The sequence below is a fragment of the Leopardus geoffroyi genome, chromosome A1 (assembly GCF_018350155.1).
Source record: "Leopardus geoffroyi isolate Oge1 chromosome A1, O.geoffroyi_Oge1_pat1.0, whole genome shotgun sequence".
In the NCBI taxonomy this organism is placed as follows: Eukaryota; Metazoa; Chordata; class Mammalia; order Carnivora; family Felidae; genus Leopardus; species Leopardus geoffroyi.
The window spans coordinates 81,895-103,882 of NC_059326.1; the positions used below are offsets into that span (position 1 = coordinate 81,895).

At 44.7% G+C, this 21,988-nt stretch overlaps 2 protein-coding genes and 1 non-coding gene across 4 annotated transcripts; 1 reads left to right on the forward strand and 2 right to left on the reverse strand.

Annotated features, from left to right (window-relative positions):
• Nucleotides 1-6,298: 6,298 nt before the first annotated feature.
• On the reverse strand, nucleotides 6,299-6,370 carry TRNAE-UUC. Its single transcript has one exon. It is a non-coding gene; the product is annotated as a tRNA-Glu (tRNA).
• A 618-nt stretch (nucleotides 6,371-6,988) lies between these two features.
• CCDC115 (coiled-coil domain containing 115) lies at nucleotides 6,989-11,451 on the reverse strand. 2 transcript variants are annotated; one of them, XM_045452121.1, is made up of 5 exons: nucleotides 11,272-11,451; nucleotides 11,094-11,197; nucleotides 10,923-11,005; nucleotides 10,172-10,303; nucleotides 6,989-8,400 (listed from the first exon to the last, which is right to left on the reverse strand). In XM_045452121.1, the coding sequence occupies exons 1-5, from the start codon at nucleotides 11,443-11,445 to the stop codon at nucleotides 8,288-8,290; spliced, it is 606 nt and encodes a 201-aa protein (XP_045308077.1). In that variant the 5' UTR covers nucleotides 11,446-11,451; the 3' UTR covers nucleotides 6,989-8,287. The 2 variants fall into 2 exon arrangements, with proteins under 2 accessions (XP_045308077.1, XP_045307996.1); XM_045452040.1 differs by having other exon boundaries at nucleotides 10,172-10,318; nucleotides 11,272-11,445.
• A 22-nt stretch (nucleotides 11,452-11,473) lies between these two features.
• Nucleotides 11,474-16,188, forward strand: IMP4 (IMP U3 small nucleolar ribonucleoprotein 4). The gene is made up of 9 exons (XM_045451925.1): nucleotides 11,474-12,159; nucleotides 12,301-12,409; nucleotides 14,173-14,256; nucleotides 14,964-15,073; nucleotides 15,152-15,284; nucleotides 15,383-15,537; nucleotides 15,620-15,714; nucleotides 15,835-15,908; nucleotides 15,999-16,188. The coding sequence occupies exons 1-9, from the start codon at nucleotides 12,157-12,159 to the stop codon at nucleotides 16,109-16,111; spliced, it is 876 nt and encodes a 291-aa protein (XP_045307881.1). The 5' UTR covers nucleotides 11,474-12,156; the 3' UTR covers nucleotides 16,112-16,188.
• The last annotated feature ends 5,800 nt before the right edge of the window (nucleotides 16,189-21,988 follow it).

Sequence of the window (21,988 nt, forward strand, 5' to 3'; positions counted from 1 at the left end):
TCAAAAAGAAGTCTCTTCCATAGCATTTATCCAACCAGGTGGAAGAACACTTGTAATTATATGTATTAAAAGGAATTTGAAATACTCACTTAGAACACAACTATCAGGCAGCTCATCACATAGACATTCCCTAGTGCTTGAACAGATGGATGTAAGCACACTTCTTCCTGCCTTTGAGAAGGTAATTCACAAATGCTTTAAGAAAAGTGTTTTTCTGTGAGTTAAGAACATGGACATTGCCTTGTGCAAATACAGAGGGTTTGAACAAAAGTTCCTACTGGATCTACACTGAAAGCTGCATCAATAATGCCACTGTACTTTTAGGCACCTAACGCTAGGCCATTTCCTGGTGCTTCTACACAAGGGTTTAAGAATACTTCTGACTACTCATCCCCAAGAAGCTTTCTAAAACCCTCTTGCAGCAAAGGGTACTTTTCAGCAGTAAAGCACAAGTATCTACACAGAGAGGTGGTGGGGAAAGTGTTACTCCATATGTCTATGAGGGACAAGACTGTCACTTGAAGCACAGTAATGCTTTGGGCACTTAAGTATGGGGCCTTTCCCTATGGCTAGTAGAGAATGTTTTTTAAAGTTTTTATTTAAATGCCAGTTGTGATGTATGTATGGTGTTTGGTGTCTGTGTGTGGCGTATGTTTGGTGTGTGGGGGTATCTCTGTGGTGACTGAGTGTGCGATATACCTTTACTATGTGTGTATATGGTAAGTGTGTGGTGTTGTGAAAGTGCGCTGTGAGTATGGTATATGTGTGGAGTTGTGGGTTGACTGTTTTGTGTGTGTGTGTGGCATGTGTGGTAGATATTTGGCATATGCGTGGTGTGTGCGTGTGACATATTCCTTTGGTTTCACTTGTGTGTTTGTGGAAGTGTTATATGTGAGGCATCTGCCAAGTATCTGTTTTGTGTGTGTGGTGGTGGTATTTTTGTGGCATGCTCTGTGTGTGTGTGTTGTATGTGTGGTCTGTGTCTTTGGGGTGTGTGCTGCATGTGTGGTGTGAGTGTGAGAGATGAATGTGTTTGTTGTGTGTGGTGTATATTTGGTATGTGTGTTTGCTTGGTATTTTTGTGATGGGTGTGGTGTTTATGTGGTGTGTGGGTGGGGAGCGTGTGTGATGTATGTGCATTATATGTGTCGTTAGTGCTTATGTTCGTGTGAGGGTGGTGTGTGTGCTGAGTTCATTTTGTGCCGTATGGCTTGTGGTGTGTGTGTGTGTGTGTTTGTGTGGGTGTGTGTGATATAGGCAAGGTGCATGTATTATGTGCGTGTTATGTGAGTGTGGCTTGACTGTGGTATGTGTGGTATTTGTGAGATATGTATGTGGCTTCCTTGTCATGTATGTGTGGCGTCCACATGGCAAATGTGTGTCACGTATGTGTGTATTGTGTGTGTGGTATATGCGTGTTGTGTGTATGGCATGTGAGACATGTGTGGTCTTTGTGGTGTATATGAAGTGTGCGCAGGCTATTTGTGTGTGCCCAGTATATTTTTGGTTAAAAGCTGGTCTATGATTTGTGTGTGGTATACACTTGGATATAGTGTATGTGTGAGGTTTTTTGTGTGTCTTTTATGTGTTGTATGTGTTAGCAGTGCAGTGTGTGTGGTGAGTGTGTGGTGCATGTGCTAATATTTGCCTGGTGTATGTGTGGTGTCAGGTGGCTTATGTGTGGCGTTCGTGTGGTTATGTATAGTTTTTGGTGGCAAACATGTGTGGGAGTTTGTGTGGAATATGTGTTCTGTGTGTGTTGAGTGGTTTGTATGTCATGTGTGTGGTTTATGTGCGGTGTGCATATGTGGTATATGTGGTACGTGTAGTATCTGTATGGTGAGGATCGGTGAGTATCTGCATGTGAGGTATGTGTGTGTGGTAGATGTGTATGTGTGGAAATCGTGGTGCATGTGGTACGTGTGGTGTAAGGGCTGCACGTCTTTCGTGTGTGTGGTGTGTGTCTCTGCAATATGCATCTTGAATGTGTAATGTACGTGTGGTATGTGGTGAAAGGGTGTTGTATGTGGTGTGTGTGTGGTGTATGCTTGGCTTGCGGGTCCGTGGCGTATGTGCGTGGTGTGTGTTGTATGTGTGTTATGTATGCAGTGTGAGTGTCGCATGTGTTCATGTGTTGCACGTGGGCATGTTGTTGATGTGGTGTGTGTGCAGGGTGTGTGGAGTCTGTGTGTGCTGCATGTGCAGTGTTACCTGGTGTGTGGGTTCAGGTTGTGTGTGTGACACATATGTGGTGTGTGCATCCTAATAGTTCTATGTGTGCGTGTAGTGCATGTGTATGATACATGTGTTGTGCATGAGTAGTGTAGCTATGTTGTGTTTGGGGCATGTATCCTCTTGTGAGTTTTGCGTATGTGTGGTGTGAGAGGTGTTTGTGTGGTGTATGTTTGTGTGTGGAATATGTGTAGTGTGTCTGTGGTGACTGTGTGAGGGCTGTGTTTTGTGGCAGTCTTTGTGTAATATGTACATTGCCTGTGTGTGGTGTATGTGTAGGTTGTGTGTGTGGTAAATGTGTGGTCCGTGTGCAGAGTGTGTAATATATATCTCGTGTGTGTGTTATCTGTGTGGTGTACATTTGGCCTGTGTGTGTTCTGTGTCATGTGTGTGTACATTGAGTGTGGCATATGCATGATAATAGTGGTTGTCTCCATGGTATGTATTTGATTTGTGTTTCATGGGGTTGTTTCTGGTATTTCTGGTTTGTGTTGTGTGTATGGTATGTACAGCCTGTGGTTTGTATGCTGTAGATGTTGTGTCTCTGATGTGTGCGTGAGTGGTGTGTTTATGGTGTTTTTGTCAAGTGTGGGTTGTGTTGGGTGCATAGTTATTTTATATGTTGGGGGTTGTGTAGTGCATGTGTCATGTATGTGCTTGGAGTGTGTGTGTGTGTGTGTGTGTGTGTGTGTGTGTGTGTGTGGAGTCTGTGTGTGGTCTGTGAAGGGTATATGGGTGGTGTAGGGGGTATATGGGTGGTGTGGCAGTCCTGTATGAGTTGTGTGTTGATTCGCATGTGGAAGATTGTGTGTGTGTGTGTGTGTGAATGTTATAAGTACCTGATTATTGTGCGGGGAATGTGGGGTGTGTTTGTGGTATCTCTGGATAGTGTGTGTTGTACTTGAAGTGTGTTTGTGTGTGTATTTGTGGTATATGTGTATTGTATGTGTGGTGAAGGTGTGATATGTACTGCGTGTGTGGTATATGTGTGGCTTGTTGTAGTATAGATGTAGTCTGTACATTTGGTATATTTGTGATGCATGTTGTGTGAAGGCAGACTATGTGGTGCGTGTGCAGGATACACATGATGTAACAGTTCCTTTTGTGTTGTAAGTATGCAGAATGTGTGTGTGAAATATAGGTGTGGTGTATATGTGATGTGTGTGCTGTGTTGCGGTATATGTATGGCATGTGCAGTGTGTGGTATGGATTTGTTAAGTTTATTTGGTGTGTTTTACTTGTGGAGTGAGTGTTCTGTATGTCTGGTTATTGTGTGATGCATGTGTGGTATATCTATGTGATATCTCGTTTGGTAAATGTGTGGCGTGTCGGTGTATGGTTATATGTGTTGTGTGTGTGACGTCTGTTTAAAGTGGTTGTGATTTAAGTGTTTTTCTGTGTTTTATATGTATGATATGTGTGGCATATGTGTGGTGTGTGTGTGCTAATGGTATTCGTGTGGTGCGTGTGGAGTGTGCATGGTGTATCAGTGCTATATAAGAGGTTTATGTGTGTTCACGTGTGCTGTATGTATGGGATGTGAGTTGTGATGGTGGTGTATCTCTGGTGTGTTTATTCTCCATGTGCAGTGTGTGTTTATTTGGTGTTTGTGTGACATGCGTGCTGTGTGTGGTATTTGTGTGGTGTTTGTGTTGTGTATGTGTGCCATGCATATGGGGGGTGTGTGTGTGTGTGTGTTACATATGGTGTGTGGATATGTGTGGTGTTGATATTTGTTTTGCAGATTTGCTGGTGTGCATTTGTGTGTGTATTTGTTGTTTGTGAGTTATATATCATGTGAATGTTTGGCATATATGTGGTACATGTGTTATATACGTGCTATTTGCAATATTTGTGGTGTATATGTGTCATGATTGGTGAGGGTGTGCTATTTTGTGTAGTATGTATGTGGTATATATTGGTGTGTTTCTAGTATATGTATGGTATGCCTGTGTGTTCAGTATGTGTGGTGTGTATTAGCAAGAGTGTGTGTACTATATGTATGTGTATATGTGATGGAAGTTTGATATGCAGGGTATGTGTGCATGTGTGTGGTATATATGTGATGTATATGCGGTATGTGTCTGGTGTGGGTGTGGTGAACGTGTGTTTCTGTGTGACATGTATGAGCTGGGCAGTGCATGTGGTATGTATGTGTGTGTGTGTGTGAGTGTGGTAAATAAGGAGTGTCTGTGGTGTGTGTGACGGGGGGACTTGTGTGGTTATTTTGCTGTCTCTAAAGAATTTCTTCCAGTTTTCCTGAGGGCTCTGACTCTGAGTTTGATGGCCAGTGGATCCATGCCTAGATTCCAAATGGAGTAGCAAACTGTTGCAACTAGCAAAATCTTTTTCTTCCTCTTTTCAGTTTTCATTTGAGGAAAACCAGCATTCACCTGATTGGCTATTTCTAGTCTATTTACAGATATGTGAGTTGAGTCTGAACCTGCCCAGGGGGTGTTATGGGCTCCATGTTGAGGAGGGCCACAGTCACTTTCCCACACTGAAACTTGAAAATCATATCAATAATGGTCTATATCAGAGCCAAGTTACATTTGCTTTATACCAAACAAAACTGTGGAGAACTAAAAGTGCATTGTACAAAATGTATATGGTGTTCTTATATTTCACCTATTCTAGTATGCATGTGGCTAGATCCATACTTTCTAGAAAATGCTTCTGTTAAATAATTTAGTGAGTCACTGTTAAATCTGCTATAGTAATAAATTGATGCCTCTTGGCTATTTTTGTCTAAATTAAGCCACCAAGGTAGCAACTACCTAGGACTCTTGTTCTGCAAAAGTACAATAAATATTAAACGTGTCAAAATAAAATAATAAAATTTAAAATAATAAAATGAAATAAAATAAAATAAAAAATAAAATGAAATGAAATAAAATAAAATAAAATAAAATAAAATAAAATAAAATAAAATGGCTTCCCTTGTATATCAGGCCTTTAGAGAGCTTTTTTCTCAGCAGGGTCAACTAGCCTAGCCTTTAAGTTTTTCTACCTGTTGCTGGCTCCAGCAGCGGCTTCTGAGCCTGGTATACTATGACTCTCTGTATTCACTCTTCTTTCCAGTTTTCAAAGCAGCAATTTGCCCTGTGATTTCAGTTTTCTCAGGGATCTGAGAAGAGTTGTTAAATTTTAGTTTATTCAGCTTTTTTTCTTGTGAAGACAGGAGTGATGACTTCCAAACTCCATTGTACCTATTTTAACATGTAATATGTTAATATTAATATTATATTAATTATACATTTTTATTTATATATATTAATATTTAACATGTAATATTTTAAAGTGATATAATAGAAATAATTTCTCCCACCAAAATGTGCGAATGAATAAACTAGTGTAGTGGTCTACTCCTGAAGGCAGGACCTGCACAGAACCTCCCTGGATTGACTAAGTGAACCAGAGAAAAGGAGGTGGAAAATTGAGGAAGGCATTTAGTGACTCATGTTTGTAGTTTTTGATGGGAATTGTGCACAGCTCTAACCACTGGACCATTCGGCAAACAAAGCGGCCACAAGACCAGAGAAAGTTCAATTGTCAGAGACTTCTTCCAACTGGCTCTCTCCAGTCCATTCATGCACTTCCTCCTGTGCTCCTCCAGAGACTCAGCTCCAACCCTTGCAGCCCAGCTTCTGGACTGTCTCTGGAGCACAGGCTGCAAGTGTCTTGATTCCACCCAGCCCCTCCTTCCTCCTGGAGGGTGTCCTTACCCAGAGGTGTGTGGGAGGGGCCAGACAGTGGTCACCCTCCACTGAGATTGACAATAAATTTTGAATATTTTAAATATTATTTAATATTTAAATATAATAGTATTCACTTCTATAATGTATATGGTATCTTCTATAATTAATAAGTTGCTGATAGAGAAAACAGTTACTGATATGGTGAAAATTGACACTTCGTTCAAAATACAGAAAGCTGGGGCCCAGAGCTCCCTGGGCCTCAATTTCTCCAGGTTTAAATAGAGAGAAATGCCCAATTCTATCTGAGGTGTTCCACTGGCAGAAGAAACAAAATTCCAGCCAATTGAAGAAACAAAACGACACCTCTGTTCCCATACCGGGAGTCGAACCCGGGCCGCCTGGGTGAAAACCAGGTATCCTAACCGCTAGACCATATGGGAGTCAGCACTGGCCTCCCTCTCATCTCATATACATCACTTCTATCAATTTGTCATGTGCACCCCACACACAACGGCGGCGGCGGCGGCGGCGGCGGCGGCGGCGGCGGCGGCGGCGGCGCACTACCGGGCTCGCTCCGCCCATGGAGATTCGCTCTGACTGCAACTCCACCAGCCCCAGTTTCAAGACCCCTCTCTCAAGACTCGGCCTGGGTGGGAACATCCGGGCCTCCTCAGGGGCGGGAACTCCTGGTCCCGGAAATCTAAAGGACTAGAGCCAGGGCAGATTGCCGGGCGTTAGGATCTTCACCGTCCGCGTTTGCAGGCACACCTGAAGCCCAACTCCAAACAATAAACGGTCATTTACTGACATCTAAAATAAAGGACCCCCTCTAGGACCGGAGTTCCACGTTAATATCTTTTCCGTGAAAAGCAAAAACGGATTGTGGTATCTTATTTTAGCTTCTTCGTTGGTAGCAGCCGTATTTTGTTCTGAAATTTCTCTACTTTACTTTTGAGTGCTTCCAGTAGGCTTTTCACGGACAGCTTAAGCTCAAAGTGGCAAAAACAAAAACAAAACAAACATTCTCCCCAATCCAATCACAAATGTGACCACTGCGATTAAAGTATATGTGAAAGGCTCAAGGATTATTAACTGACAGTAAGATCAATGAAACAACAGAAGTCCAAAATATGGTAGGGGTATACACTGGGATTAAGTGAAGGAATAAAAGGTGGCACCTCAAAGCGGTAGGGGTGGGTTAATCAGCATAACGTACATATGTATGTAGACCTATGGTAGAAAAGACAAATTGGTTGCAGGATTCACTCCGTACCTCAACTGAAAGTTTTTGAGGAAAACACTGGAGAATTCCTTTATCACATCAATTACAACCCCAAGTCCAGAAATCATAAAACAGCTGATTGATCAATTCAACTCTATTAAGAAAACTGACTAAAAAGAAAAATACAAGAGCTGGGTGATGGTTACTACAGCTTTCACCTTAGTTATTCATTAAGCTAGTCAATTATTTTGTGCAGTTTAGTGTGTTTTATTTTATAATAAAGGCTTTAAAAAAACACCATATGGAAAGTTAAAAGACAAATTGGGAAAAATATTTATATTTCTTATATGAACAAAGGATTAATTTTCCCCGAACATAAAGATTACCTCCTGGAAACTGCTAAAAATACCCACAACCCAGCAGGAAAATGAAGCATGGACACAGTTCCCATCACAGGAAATACAACTGGACCTTCAAAAATTAAAATTGGGTTGGTCTCACTCCTGTAAAGACAGAGGAAGGTTTTTAAAAATCTGAAAGGTCTTTTCCTGGAGTTCCCTTCCTAGAGTTCCCTTGAAAATCTAAGTCAAATCTTTTTTACTTTCTGGCTTAAAACCTGTCAAGGACTGCCTATCTACTCAGGTGTTTGTGTTTTTTATTGACATGGAATCATGCTGTCCTGATCTGTTATCCATGTTTGGGTTTTTTTCCTACATCGAAATCAGTTTTGAGAATCTAGTGAAACTGAAGCACCTATTTTTGCCCTTCCCTGCCACTAGCTGGATAGTATTGCATCTTGTAAAGAAACTGCAGCTGATATATCGACGAGGATGTTCTGGTTATTTACTAATATGAACTAACCTAACAGCTTTGCCCTCTGCCCCACATGACTGTGTCCTAGGAGAATACAAGCCTAGAAGTGGTTTCACAGTAGTGACTTTCAACATTACTCAGTTTGCCTCTTCAAACTTTCACATCTAATAAAGCTGAAAACATGCAAACCAGAGAAATTTTAAGTAGTAGGGATTAGCTGGGAATAGGGGCAGGGGCAATCTGTGAAGGAGGAAGGCCTGAGATCAGGTAGCCAGCCACATGAAGGAACAGCTGCGCTCACTCCTCTGTCTCTGGTCACAGGTCAAGCAGACTCAGGCTCCAGCTGCTTGAGTTTTTCCTGGAGCCCCCGGAGCTGGCTTCGACCCCAGTCAATGCGGATCTGAAGGGTGGCCATGTCTGCAGCCAGCTGCAGGCCTAAATGAAGAGATACGATTGTCACCATGGTATCTGTGATGTGACACATGACTCAGGGGACATCCCCAGGGACTGGAAAGGCTCCAGAACTCTGGCCTCCATGCTATTCCTAAAATATTCCAGGAAGAGCCTTGCATTGGCTACTTCAGAACTTCACCAGACACACAAAATGCTACCTCTTCAACAGACCTCCTTGACCCCCTTACTATCACCCATCAAGAACTAAAAATTCACAGATCATAACACTGTTGCATGCCCTCATTTCCTTCCTTCTTTCCTTCATTATCACAGTACTTCACTGTTCTCTCCCTCTATCTGTATTCTCTGCCTCCAAGAGTGCTCCATATCCTGGATCCACATCGAGGTGGCTTTTGCCTGACGCCTCTATTAAGTCATCTGGGTCCTCCATGCTGCCTAGTCCACTGGCCCGTTCAGTCTTCAGCCTGCCTGCCTAACAGCAGAGCTGGCCATGCATCTGATCACCTCTCTCCAGGAAGCACTTTCTCTTCTTTTCTTCTGGGCTCCCTGACCCTCTGGGTGATGCTCCTGCCTCACCACTGCTTCTCAGTCTCCTCATCTGGTTTCTCCCCTATCTCTTCCCATCTCCTCTCCACACTCCAAGGCCCTCTGCTGATCTCAGCTTTAATGCCGTGTGTCAGCAGCTTGAGAATTTAAACACCAGTGTCATGCAGTGGGCTCCCAAATCGCTCTTTCAAGGCCAGGTCTCTTACAGACTCCAGATTGCATGTGCCCAGACACCTGATCAAAGTCTCCACCACCCAGCACTGGGAACACACTCACACCCAACTCCTGACTTTACCCTTGGCTGCAACTCTGCAGCCCTCTCACAACAGGTGAGGGCAGCTTCAGTCCCCAGGTGGTCTGGCTCAGGTGGAATCCCCAGGTGGAATCTAGGGGCTCATTCTTCACTCCTCTCCTTCCCTTACTCTCAAATTGATCTATCAGCAAATCCTGTGGCTTTTACTCTCAAAACATACAGGTTCCCACCACTTACCCCCTCCTTCACAGCCTTCACCTGTATCTCAAGCATGGCTGCTCCCTGGCACCTGCTTCCTCCCTTTGCTCTTGTCCTTTCCCACCCAGTACCCACAACTTTCCTACCACTCTGTGGGTCCAGTGCACCTCCCTCTGTTCAGAGCCAAAGTCCTCATCAGGGTCTACACAGCCTCAAATCACCTGGCCCAGCCCCCCTCTGACCTCAGCTCCTGGCATTACCCCCTGCATTAATTCCACTCCAACCTATTGGCTTCCTCTCTGCCATCTCAAACACCATCTCATCTCAAAGCATTTGCCCTGGCTAATACTTCTGCCAACAACACCAATCCCCCAGATCACCCACAAAGTTGTCTCCATCTCTTCAGAGAAGCCTTTCCAGACCACCCTTCATAAAATAACTCCTCTAGCCCACTCCTGTCCAACTCCATCCACTGTACCCTACCTTATTTTTTCATAACAATCCCCTACCTGGTATTATGTATAGGGCTTACTTATTTACTTGCATGTTCTCTTTCTCCCCTCAACAGAATAAACATTCCATGAGGGGTGTTTATCCCTTTTGTTTCCTGCTGTATCCCCAGCACCTAGCATGGGCCTGGAACACTACCAACAGCCAGTAAATGCTTTTTGAAAAAACAGCAGGTGTACAACAAAAGTCTGCTGGAGAAAACCTGGAAAATCCTTTGCAGATTAAGCCCAGCTGTGGCATGGCATTAGTGCTCAAGTCCTTCCAGGAGATAGAGGATCCACTCACCCTCCCGGAAGCTGGCTTGGGCCTGCCGTAGACTGTGAGGAACCAGGATTCCAAACCAGTTCAGAGGGTCCCGGAGGGCTGGGAAGGACTCTGGCTCTGGGGTTCTGGTGAGACCCTTGCGTCTTCGCAAAGCTGGGTAAAGAAAGACTGGAGGTTGGGGGCTTCATTAAGTATTCCCTGTCTTCTCAGTGACAATGTTGAACTTGATCTGAGCTCATGATCCTGACAAACACCGATGGTTGGAAAATTCCCCCAACCATTTATGTTCCAGAAAGCAGCTTACACACAAAGAACAACCCTTCCCTTTGTGACTCAGATGAGAGGCCCTGACCACTCTTTCTCAAGACTCTCATAACATCAGCAAATGACTCCCTTGTTAACCTGTGACAGAACCACACACTGACTTTTCTCATTTGCCTGAACATGCTGAAAGGCCAGACAGAACCTCCAACTCCCCATTCCTCTCATAAGTGACTGCGATTAGAATTTTGTCCCTCTAAAGTAGTTAGACATATAAACATTTTCTGTCCAACTGACTGAAACCAACCCTGATTGCAAAACTATCACAACTGTAAAGGACCTCATCTAAAACTTGTCTACCCTGCTGAGACATTCTGATTCTCCAATCTGGGCCGCTCTCTCCATCGCAACACCCTTAATAAAATCATCTCCTCAATTATCCTGTACATTCTGTTTTTGACATCGGGAGGGCGCCCAGGCGGGAAGAAGCGGGGGAGGGAGGGGGACCCACCTGCCTCTCGGGGCCCCACCTCCTCTGGAGTCTGGGCGCTGGCTCTGACCAGCCAGAAACTCTGGAGTCCGTCCTGGGCCTCGCTGAAGAAGGAGAAGGTAGGATCGACATTTGGAGGCCCCAGCCTGAACCCCTGCCCGCCCACCCGCTCCAGCATGCACAGCTCCTCACCTGGTGTAGACGCAGACCTGGGGCTCCATGAGGGAGGCATACTGCAGGGGACCTACCGATTTGGCACCCATAGAGTAGCGAGCTTTGGAAAGCGAGAGCCAGCCCTGAGATGAGAGGAGAGCGGTGAAACTCAGTTTACCTCCGCATGCCCTGTCGCCCTCCCTCCCCAGCCTCCCACCTCCTCCACCCGAGCGTTCAGTGCCGCCCGCTTCGCCTCCAGTTCTTCCAGGTCCTGGAACAGCTGCAGAAGCAGCGAGTCCAACTCCGCTCGTAGGTCCGGCGCAGCCATGAGCCCAAGGAACTGAGGTCTGGAACCAGCCTCTTCCCAGGTCGTCCAATCGCCGTTCGCCATGCCGGCATGACAGCCAATAGGCCCCCGAGACCCACCTTCAAGGGGCGTTCCCAGACATGGGCCTAGTCTCCCGACGTTTAGAGGTAGCCGGGTAGTCGCTTCTAAAGGCAAGCGCGCCTAGAGCAGCGGCACAGAACTGATTAGTCCGTTTCTCTGAAGTAGGCCAGCCTACCGAACAGTCGGCTAGAATTATGGGTAGTTCTGAGTTCCTTCTGGCGACGGCTGCATTTTAAAAGTAGGGCTATAGCTGTGGCGATGGACAAGGCAGCCATTTTAAGGGAGGAGGGGTTTCAATTCCCGGAACCCGGAGGCCAGCCTCTGGTCTACCGCTGTGCTGCTTTTACAGTTGCTGGGTCATTTAAGGCCGCCAGTTATAAATATTTTAACGGTTCGTCATCTTAAAATTGGGCATCCTGCACAGCAGTGACAAGTAGCGAAGCCACACACAGACATCTTTATTAACTGCTATCCTATGGGACAACACTTTGACGCCAGCCTATTGGCTGCTCCAGTGAGCATGCGCTTCCAGACTGGCCAATCGCCTTGCGGCTTCCACCCCACCCTTCACCATCTTAACATTGGGCGCTTCTAGCAGTAGCAGAGTCTAGTGAAGCTTCTGGCTACTTTCTTGGTTGAGGGCAGAATCGAGGGTGGAGCTGCGCGGGCTGAGCCGGCAGATTCTCCGGGACCCACGTGGAAGCCGCGCTCAGAATGGTAGGAGGAATGTTTGAGCTCCTGTTTTTGATGTTGGGGGTTCGCGGAGGGCTGGGATGGTTCCTGGACTTGGGGCGGGTGGCCCTCGGGGCCCGGCCGTGTGTGGCTAGAAAGAGGTCGACCGGACCCGCTGTTCCCTAGCTGCGTCGTGAGGCCCGCCTTCGCCGGGAGTACCTGTACCGCAAGGCACGCGAGGAGTCGCAGCGAGCCGCCCAGGAGAAGAAAGAGAAGGTTCGGCGCGCGCTCGAAGGTATGCCCGTCGCCGCCCCTAGGCAGCTCTAAACGTGTCATTATGAAGACCATTGGTTTGCATTTTAAAACCCAACGGAATAAAACCCTTTTATTAGCATTTCTTAGTGTGGCTAAGAACACTGGGCCGTTTTCCTTGCCTGTTGGGTCTCCTGTTGGTTTGCAGATGCCCCTTCCGTGATGGTATGAATTACTTACATTTGTGCTGCAGTATCCAGATTTTACAGTTTGCCTATTAATTTTGTTTACAGTGTGTTCTTACCAAATTTAAATTCTTTACGTTGTCCTATAGATATTGTACCTCCGCCCCCACCGCCCTTATTTTTCTTTTTGCTACCTTCAGTACAAGGTAGCAAGAATATCTCACTGTCTTAGCATTGTTATGATTCCCTTGCTTTTTAAAACTGTTAAATTGCAGAGAACTTAATTTTATTTGAGTTGTTAATTGGGATCTAACTTTGCGGTATTTTCTCCACTTTTTTTAAAAAAGTATTTTCTATGCTTTTTATTTGTCATACTAATGAAGAGTGTTACACATGCCAATAGGAAGTCCCATATCCATCCCTATTTTCTTGGTTCTTGTGTGGATGGAACTTTGTTTTCTATTCTGATAGTACTTTAGCTTAATACCTCTAATTATTTTAAATTCACTTTGATTTTCTTATGGTTTAGACAGAAAGTGCATATGTTTTGTATATATATGTTTGCATTAAGCATTGTGTTAAACACTTGTGACCTATCTGCCCACATTAGAAATTAAAAATGCTCAATATATTGAAATTCAAGAATATTTACCCCAACTCAGATAACCACAACATTGAATAGTGTTTGAAAATAAACCATTTCCTTGTTTTTCTTTGTGCTTATGTCATACTTGTTTGTATCCCTAAATCATATGGCTCGATTTTTAGTTTTAAATGTAATTTTTAGGTTGTATGTATTCTTTCACAGCTTTATGTTTTCACTCAGCATTGTTTCTAAGATCAGTTGAGTGTAGTGGGGGCTCCCATTTCCCTGTGCTTGGTATTGAGCTTATTTTTAGTTTGGGGCAGTTAAGAACAGCACTGCTGCTATGAACCTTTTCTTCCATGTGCAAGAATTTCTCCAGGGCATATTGGAAAGAAACCTTGGGTCCAAGGGCATGTTCATATTTTGTACTTCAGCTCTGCCTACAGCCCAGCCCTTCTGCCAAGTACAGCTTTAGTTCACAGAAGAAACCTCTGACCCAAAGCATGAAGATTAGCAGTTTGGGGGCACTTGGGTGGCTCAGTCGGATTTAAGCATCCAACTTCAGCTCAGTTCATGATCTCACAGTTTGTGAGTTCCAGTCCCACCTCAGGCTCTACACTGAGTATGCAGACCCTGCAAGATTAGTAGTTTTGTTATCAGAGGGTTTCAGGATTTCTGGTCCACCTTTGTACAGAGCACTCTGGATTTATTCTTTAAAAAAATTAGTTTGTTAATTTTTTTCTAATTACAAAAACAGTATATACTTGCGATTAAATATTTTTAGAAAGCCCTCAAACCATGAAACTCAGGAACAATAAACAACCTGTAACCATTGTTAACGGGTTGGCATGTAAGACAAATTGTTTTGTCTTTCCCTTCCTCCTGCCAAAAAATCATGAATCTTCTTTCTGCACAGAAAGGAGTAAAAAAAGGTACTTTTTCATCAAGTCTGTACAGTTTTTGTAAGCCACGGTGTTGTTCAAATGAAGAATCCATGCTTGTGTCTTACTCAGCCCCTCTGTCTTCCCCCTGCAGAGAACCGCCTGATTCCTACGGAGTTACGCAGGGAGGCTCTGGCCTTACAGGGATCCCTGGAGTTTGATGATGCCGGTGGTGAAGGTGAACTTTCCTGACACTGGGCCAGCTTTTCTCCCTGCACTTGAGCCTGCTGGCTTCCATGTCATTCCTCAGACACCTTGAAGGAAAGGCTCTGCAGCTCCTGCTCCCAAAACTCTCCCAAGTGCCCTCATGGCTCTGCACAGATGGCACCTCAGAACAGCTCTTCTTTACTGCTCCCCATTCCGTTTATGTAACACATACAATATTATCCCACTTTCTGTTTTGTCTGTTGTTTCCCTTACTAGAATAGGAACTCTGCCAGGGCAAGACAGTGTCCATTTTGTTCACTGCCATGTCCCCAGCTCCTGGTACTTCCTTGGCATCCGCATGTTTCATTCAATGCGTTATTCAACAGATATTAAAGGTATCAAAGACATTATAAATTTTTGTTATGAGGGAAAGGAGTCTGTTACCTTTGGCCTAACAATCTGGACTTGTGCTAGTATGGTAGCAGCTAACCCTGTGTGTTAAATATAATTAAAATGAACTAAAATTAAATCATATTTAAAAACTTAGTGCCTCAGTCACACTTGTGTTTGTGATCAGTGTGGCTGGGGAGCCACCTTCCTGCCCAGTGCAGGTGTGGAGCATTTTCATTGTTGAAGGTGTTACCAGACAGTGTTGCTCTAGACAGATGCACGCTCCCTCAAGTTAGCATTTTACTTCCCAAGACGATGTCCTGTTCTTGCCCCTCATGCTCCTGACAGGTGTGACCAACCACATGGATGATGAATATCGATGGGCAGGGGTTGAGGATCCTAAGGTCATGATCACTACCTCTCGAGATCCCAGTTCTCGCCTGAAGATGTTTGCAAAGGTACCAGTAGTGGGGAGCAAGTGGGAGATGCTAAGGCACTAGTGGCCCCAGTCCTAATTGGAGTGTGTTCGTGTGCAGGAGCTGAAGTTGGTGTTCCCGGGTGCCCAGCGCATGAACCGTGGCCGGCATGAGGTGGGGGCACTGGTGCGAGCCTGCAAAGCCAACGGGGTCACTGACCTGCTGGTTGTCCATGAGCATCGAGGCACACCTGGTAAGTCTGGTGGGCAGGCACCAAGGTGTCTGCTGGGGTTGCTGGGGTGACCGTCTGAGAGCAGAGCGGGTCTCTGACGGCCTGCCTGGCCCCGCCAGTGGGGTTCATTGTCAGCCACCTGCCCTTCGGCCCCACTGCTTACTTCACACTGTGCAATGTGGTCATGCGGCATGACATCCCTGACCTGGGAACCGTGTCAGAGGCCAAGCCTCATCTCATCATGCATGGCTTCTCCTCCCGCCTAGGCAAGCGGGTGAGTCTGGGTCCAAAGGGTGAGGGCTGGGGGCAGGGAGTTCCAGGCTGGTCATTTGCCGCTCTCCTTCCCTCTGACCCAGGTCTCTGACATACTCCGTTACCTGTTCCCTGTGCCCAAAGATGACAGCCACCGGGTCATCACCTTTGCGAACCAAGATGATTATATCTCCTTCCGGTGGGTCCATGGGCTGGCCTTAGAATGGTGTCCTGACTTTTGAGTCCCTCTGCTGTTTATTGTCGACCCACATCTGCTCCCTGTCTCCCCTCATCCCTGTCCTGCCTCCCCTCGCCCCAGGCACCACGTATATAGGAAGACCAACCACCGCAGTGTGGAGCTGACTGAGGTTGGGCCTCGCTTTGAACTGAAGTGTAAGTTTGGGGCTTTACTCTACTTCTGGTCAGGGATGGGGAGGGAGTCTGGCAGTATAGATGACAGTGTTCCAATCTCCATCCCCCCAGTGTATATGATTCGCCTGGGCACGCTGGAGCAGGAGGCCACCGCAGATGTGGAGTGGCGCTGGCACCCGTATACCAACACCGCACGCAAGAGGGTCTTTCTGAGTGCTGAGTGAGCCCACTCACTGATCAGGACATAGACCTGGACCCAGGAGGAAGGGAGGGGTCAGAATAAAGTCTGTGTGCCACACTACCACATTTGTCTCTGTGTGGTCAGGACAAGCCCACTGTCAGGCTGAATGTGAGGGACAGTGTTCCTGGGGTCCCCTCGGGGGGAACCTGACAGCTCAGGGACATTTTGAGGCCTGGTATTGATATTGTGTGTAGGACGAGGCAGGCCCAACCTGCTGGCTTGTACCTTAGCCATAGGGAAGGTTTGGGAGATTTGATGCTGCTGTGACTGGAAAGTCAGAGGCCCTCTGAGAACTCATCTCAGACTGGGGATGGACAGTGGTACGGGTTTTACACAGAATGTTCGTGAAGACCCGACAGCATGCACCCAAGCAACAACCTTCGGAGAGAAATCCATCACACCACAATGGAGCGGCCTGAGAACAAGTCAGGCAGGGGCATGGAGAGTGGAGAGCTACAGGGTAGCGTGAAGCAGCAGGGGCCATCTGGATGATCCATGTAAAGACCCTGAGCTGGACATACTCATGAGGGTCCCAGGAGCAGGAGTGGCCTAGTGGGGGGGGGGGGCGGCTTGAGGGGGGCTGGCGATAGAACCTCACGTGATGTCTGTGGCTTTTGGCTCCACTCGTGAATCCAGAGGCTTCTGGAGCCTCTCACCTTGCCATCGCCTCGGTTCATGAAGAATATGCCACTAAAATTTTTGTGTAAGTTACAGAAATTCCAAAATATATACAAAGCAGAGTAGTATAATATTTTATGTTAGTTTCCAGGGGCTGCTGTCACAAATTGCCATAAACTGGGTGGCTTAAAACAACAAATTCATTTAAATTCTGGAGACCAGAAGTCAGATTAAGGTGTTGGTTGTATTCTCAACCCCTCCTCCGTTACTTGCCTCTTCCAGCTTCTGGTGGCTGCCAACAATCCTTAGTGTTCTTTGGCATGTGATTGCAGCATTGTGGTTTCTGCCTTTGTCTTCACATGATCTCTACTGTCAGTGTCCTTTGTGTGTCTTTTATAAGGACACTTGTCATTGGATTTATAGCCCATGAGAAAATCAAGGTTTTTTTTAACATTTATTTTTGAGAGAGAGAGAAAGAGCGTGAGTTGGTGAAGGACAGAGAGGGAGACACATCCGGAGCAGCTCCAGGCTCAGCTGTCAGCACAGAGCCCGGCGTGGGGCTCGAACCCACAAGCCATGAGATCATGACCTGAAGTCCGACGCTTAACCGACTGAGCCACCCAGGTGCTCCTTATTTTTTAATAGCACAGAAGTCTCACTTAGAACAGCCGCCTTTGTGCTGGGGGCCAATTTTCAGCCAGGGACAGGCAGAAAATAAGATGCGAAGTATTTAGTATTCCCTTCATTGTGAGTTCTTCTGTGCTAAAATTAGCCTTCAAGTGTAATTGTTTCAAGTTCCTGAGAAAATCCACACAGGCTCACTGGTAGTGGAGGGCTTTAGACCATTGGGTGTGTGTTTTGCTTATCAGCTGCATTCAGCCATTGGGATGAGTGGTATAAATGTTAACTTTTGTAATGTTAAGTATCCAAGTTACTGGAGGATACTCAGTAAGCAGGGAGGCATCCTCCTCCCGCCTGCCATGTCTGCAAGAGGTACAGGGAGATACAGAAAACAGGAAGGGCAGGAGCCCCACACCTACTGAAGGTGAGGCATGAGGACACGCAGTTGTTTGAATGGCACCCCCTCCCTCTCTCCTCCCTCCCCCCCCCCCCCCCCCCCAGTATGGCCACAGCCTAATTCTTGGTGCCTGTGAATATGACCTTATTTGGTGAAAAAAAGGTCTTTGCAGTTGGGGGGATAATCCAAGTTAATGTTAAGTCCTGTTTTCCCTGGAAAAACATACTGTGCTGGTGGAAGAACCTGTGAGTAAAGTCTTTTCAGATGGCAGTTTGGTAGGTTTCTTAGCATTTAAAATGTGGTTCTACTTCTTGAGTCACCATGCTAGGGTCAAAAATCGTCCCTGTGATGCTGCTGAGGACAGTTTAGGCCTGAATGTTAGGCCTGGACAGCTTTACCTGGATGTTTGACCAGGGGATCTTGTAAAGTTTGTCAATAAAATAACAGTAGTTAAAGCAAGAGACAAGTTAGGGGAAACGTCCACTGTAGCACTTGTGTATTGCACAGATAATATCTGAGGACTCAGGGAGCCTTCAATTTGAGGCATGGTACAGCAATTAAAGGGGTATTTGTGCATCTTTTGACTTTTCTAGAAAATCAGTTAATAAATTATACAGTTTTGAAATGTGAAGGACAAGAGAGGAGGCAGAAGTGGGTGTGGGCTTTTGGTGCCTACCATTTGGAGCATCTCTCCTGGCCAGGGAGCAGTGGCCCAGGGAGAACAGAGGGCTGTTGGGCTCAGGAAACGCCCTGTTTCATGTCTGCAACTGATCTTCATGTTCTAGTATTCTTCTCAATATTCAGAAATAATAACATGTGGGGAATCCAAGTCAAGGGCATGAGAGATCCGTGCTCTGTTTTTGTAACTTTTATATATAAATGTGACATTTCAAAAGTAGAAGTTTTAAAGGAATTACTGCTAATCTTATTGAATGACAAGATTGGAGTTCCTTTAGAAAATGTTTCGTTAGTTTTTAGAGACATGGTGAAGTATTTGGAGGTGAAATATCAGCTCGATAACTTGCTTGAAAATGCTTCAGGAGAGGGGGGGAAAGTAGCTAAAACAAAATACTAATTGTCATATTTAGCAGAGGGTTTGTTACATTCTTTCTAATCTGTTGTATGTTTCAAATTTTTCACAGTAAAGGCTTAAAAGGAAAATAATTAAAAATGCCTTCTGTTGTTATTTAAAGCATATTTTTAAGTTATTGAAAATCTTCAAGCAAAAAAATTGAGGTGTGAAAATAAAAGGTAACTTCAGATACAATGAGGCTAATAGGCCAGCAGGGGGTGTTCTCACCCCCAACCATTCCTTGTTAACTGCAGACCCAACTGGAAGAAAAACCTTTTAAGTCCCTTGCTACTTTAGCTGCTGGTTTGCTATTCCCCACCATCCTCTTGCAGGAGAAAGGTTTTCTACTACCCTGGCAACCGCCCAGCCAATGAGAGACAGTCAGCTCAGCCAATGAAAAGCCACTATACTTTGAACTCCCAGTTTATTCGCATGGACTTTTTGTTTAGAACACCCCTCCCAACTTTCCATTTTCCTCTATAAAAGAGCATTCCATTCCTCTCCTTTGTTCTCTGGACTTTCCTATGGTTTTGCCCGATTGTGCTTGTCTTGGATTACAGTTCCCTACTATTCCCAGATAAACCCATTTTTTGTTGGTAAATAACTGGCAGTTTTAAAGTTAACAAAAGAGACATGCTAAACAGTAATGGTGATTGAAAGCCATGGAGAGGGCCAAGGGGTGGGGAAGAAGAGGAGAGAGAATGTATTCATTTTTCACTTTTAGGCATTGGTCCACCAGACTGGCTGCAGTGAACATCATGCCCACTTTCCCTTATTCTCCCTTATTATTTCCTTAGGGCACATTCCTAGAAGTGGAATTTCTGATCCAAGGAGATGTATAAGTGTACTAAGCCTTTTGATATTTGCTACCAGAAAGTTTGTAGCAGGAGACCATTTTTATCAGATTGGCAAAGATGAAAAGTTTCAGTATGGTTCATACTGTGGGGAATTGAGTTTTGAATAGATGCAAAGCTTTAGGGGGAAATTTCATAATTTCGACTTTGATCCAGTGGCCAGACCTGGGAATGTGCCTGACTTGCACACCATGTGCACAGTGGTCACCATGCAACCATGTGCACCATTGTTTCTAGCACAGGGAAACGGCCTGAGTGTCCATCAGTAGCACTAAATTTACATAAATTAGGATGCATCCACAGAGTGAAACACTGCAGCCACAGAAGAACACCTCGAGATAGAGTGTTAAGTAAAAAGCGTGGTGAAATGCCATATGTGATACGTTACGGGTTTGCAAAATAAAGGGCAAGGGCCCTGTGCTGGTGTATGAACTGCATTATCTCTAGGAGGGTAAACATTCAAATGGTGCCTTGCAGAAGGGAACCAGTGCACTGGGATCCAGGGAGGAGGGAGACTTTACTTCAGTGCTGTGAGTAGACATTGCATTTACTTCTTGACCACTTTTGTGAGCTCCCTTCTGGGTTCCCTGCCCACTTTTCTTTGGAGTGCAGGAGAGGCACTTTGATTTGTTCTGATTGGCTTCAGGAGTTTAAAGATGTTGGAAATACTTCTCTAAAACTGACACTTCTTTAAGTTGTAAAGTTGTAAAAGGAACACACCCTCATGTTTAAAAAAAATACAGAAGTGCACAGTGAAAAATAAGCCACCTTCCTCCTCCCCATGACCCCAACAATCCAGCCGTATTCTCCAGAAACTATTGACTATGGCCTTAAAATATATATATACATATTATTAATATATATAATATATATGTTATATAGATATATGTTATATATTATATAGATAGATATAGATATTATATATATATAATCTATCTACCGTCTATATACCTATATATCTATATATAGACATATATATCTAGGGATCATGCTGTGCACACCATTCTGAAACTTGGTGTCTTTCCCTTTAATAATCTCTTTAGGATACCTCTAGGTTATCAAAGATACCCAGTGCACGTGAATCCACTTCCTATTTAATGGATGCACACTCAAGTTGTTTCCTATTTTTACTCTCAGAAATCTTGCTTCAAAACATCATTGAACATACTTCTGTGTACACTTACGTGAGTATATCTGATGAATAAATTCCTGCGAGTGGAATTTTGTCTTTAAAATGATCATAGATGCTGCTGAATTGTCCCCCAAGAGGCTGTCCCAGCCACTGTCAGTAGGTCTGTTTCTGCGTCCTTGCCAGTACTGAGTACTATCAGACTTATCAACATAAGCCAAGCTCTAGATGCAGAATGATTTGTAGTTCTTTAATTATGACAGGTGTTGTGCATCGAATACTATTGGGAATTTGTATGTGTGTGTTCTCTGTGAACTGTTTGCTCTCCTTCTCTATAGAAATGACTTCACCTCTGTGTTGATTGTTTTAAATATTTAATTGTGCAAAATTTCAAGCATAAGAGCAAGAGAGGACCATATGGTAGCCCCTCTCAATGTTGGCCAGTCTGGTTTCCTTTGTAGCCCCACCTACTCCCTATATCCACTCCACTCATTTATTTTGAAACAAATCCTAGACACCATGTTATTTTATCCATGAATATTTCTGCATATATTTCTAAAAGATAACAAGAATAACAATACCATATTATACCTAAAAAAACAATTATTCCAAATATATATTTTATATATTCCAAATATGTTATTTTAAATATCCAGTTACTGTTCAGTTTGCCCTGATTACAGTATGTTAGTTTGAACTAGGATCCACATTAGGTCCATTCATTGCAAATGATTGACAAGTCATTTGTCATTCTTTTTTTAAACAGCTCTATTGAGATATAATTCACACATCACACAGTTAACCCAAAGTATACAATTAAAAAATACAAACAATTAAGCTTCTTCTATTCTCTTCACAGGGTTGTACGACCATCGCTCTAGTTTCAGAACATTTTGTCTCTCCGACAAGGAACCCCGTCCCCATAAGCTGTCACTCCCCATTCCCCTCCAACCATCCCTTCACCCTCAGCCCCTCGCAACCACTAATCTACTTTTGGTCCATAGACCTATTGTGGGTATTTCATATGAATGGAATCATACAACATGTGGTGTTTTTGTGACTGCCTTCTTTTATTTAGCAGTACACTTTCAAAGTTTACCCCTGTTGTCAGTACTCCATTTCTTTTTGGTGCTGAATAACGTATGTGTATACCACATTTATCACTTTAT

What these genes read in the sequence shown, in the direction of transcription:
- CCDC115 (XM_045452040.1), bottom strand. Translation starts at nt 11,445, where the DNA reads ATGGCGAACGGCGATTGGACGACCTGGGAAGAGGCTGGTTCCAGACCT. An exon ending in TGAACGCTCGGGTGGAGGAG is followed by an intron (nt 11,198 to 11,271) that starts GTGGGAGGCTGG and finishes CTCTCATCTCAG; the next exon opens with GGCTGGCTCTCGCTTTCCAA. An exon ending in GGTGGGGCCCCGAGAGGCAG is followed by an intron (nt 10,319 to 10,922) that starts GTGGGTCCCCCT and finishes CCCAACCTCCAG; the next exon opens with TCTTTCTTTACCCAGCTTTG.
- IMP4 (XM_045451925.1), top strand. An exon ending in TGATGATGCCGGTGGTGAAG is followed by an intron (nt 14,257 to 14,963) that starts GTGAACTTTCCT and finishes TGCTCCTGACAG; the next exon opens with GTGTGACCAACCACATGGAT. An exon ending in TGAGCATCGAGGCACACCTG is followed by an intron (nt 15,285 to 15,382) that starts GTAAGTCTGGTG and finishes TGGCCCCGCCAG; the next exon opens with TGGGGTTCATTGTCAGCCAC.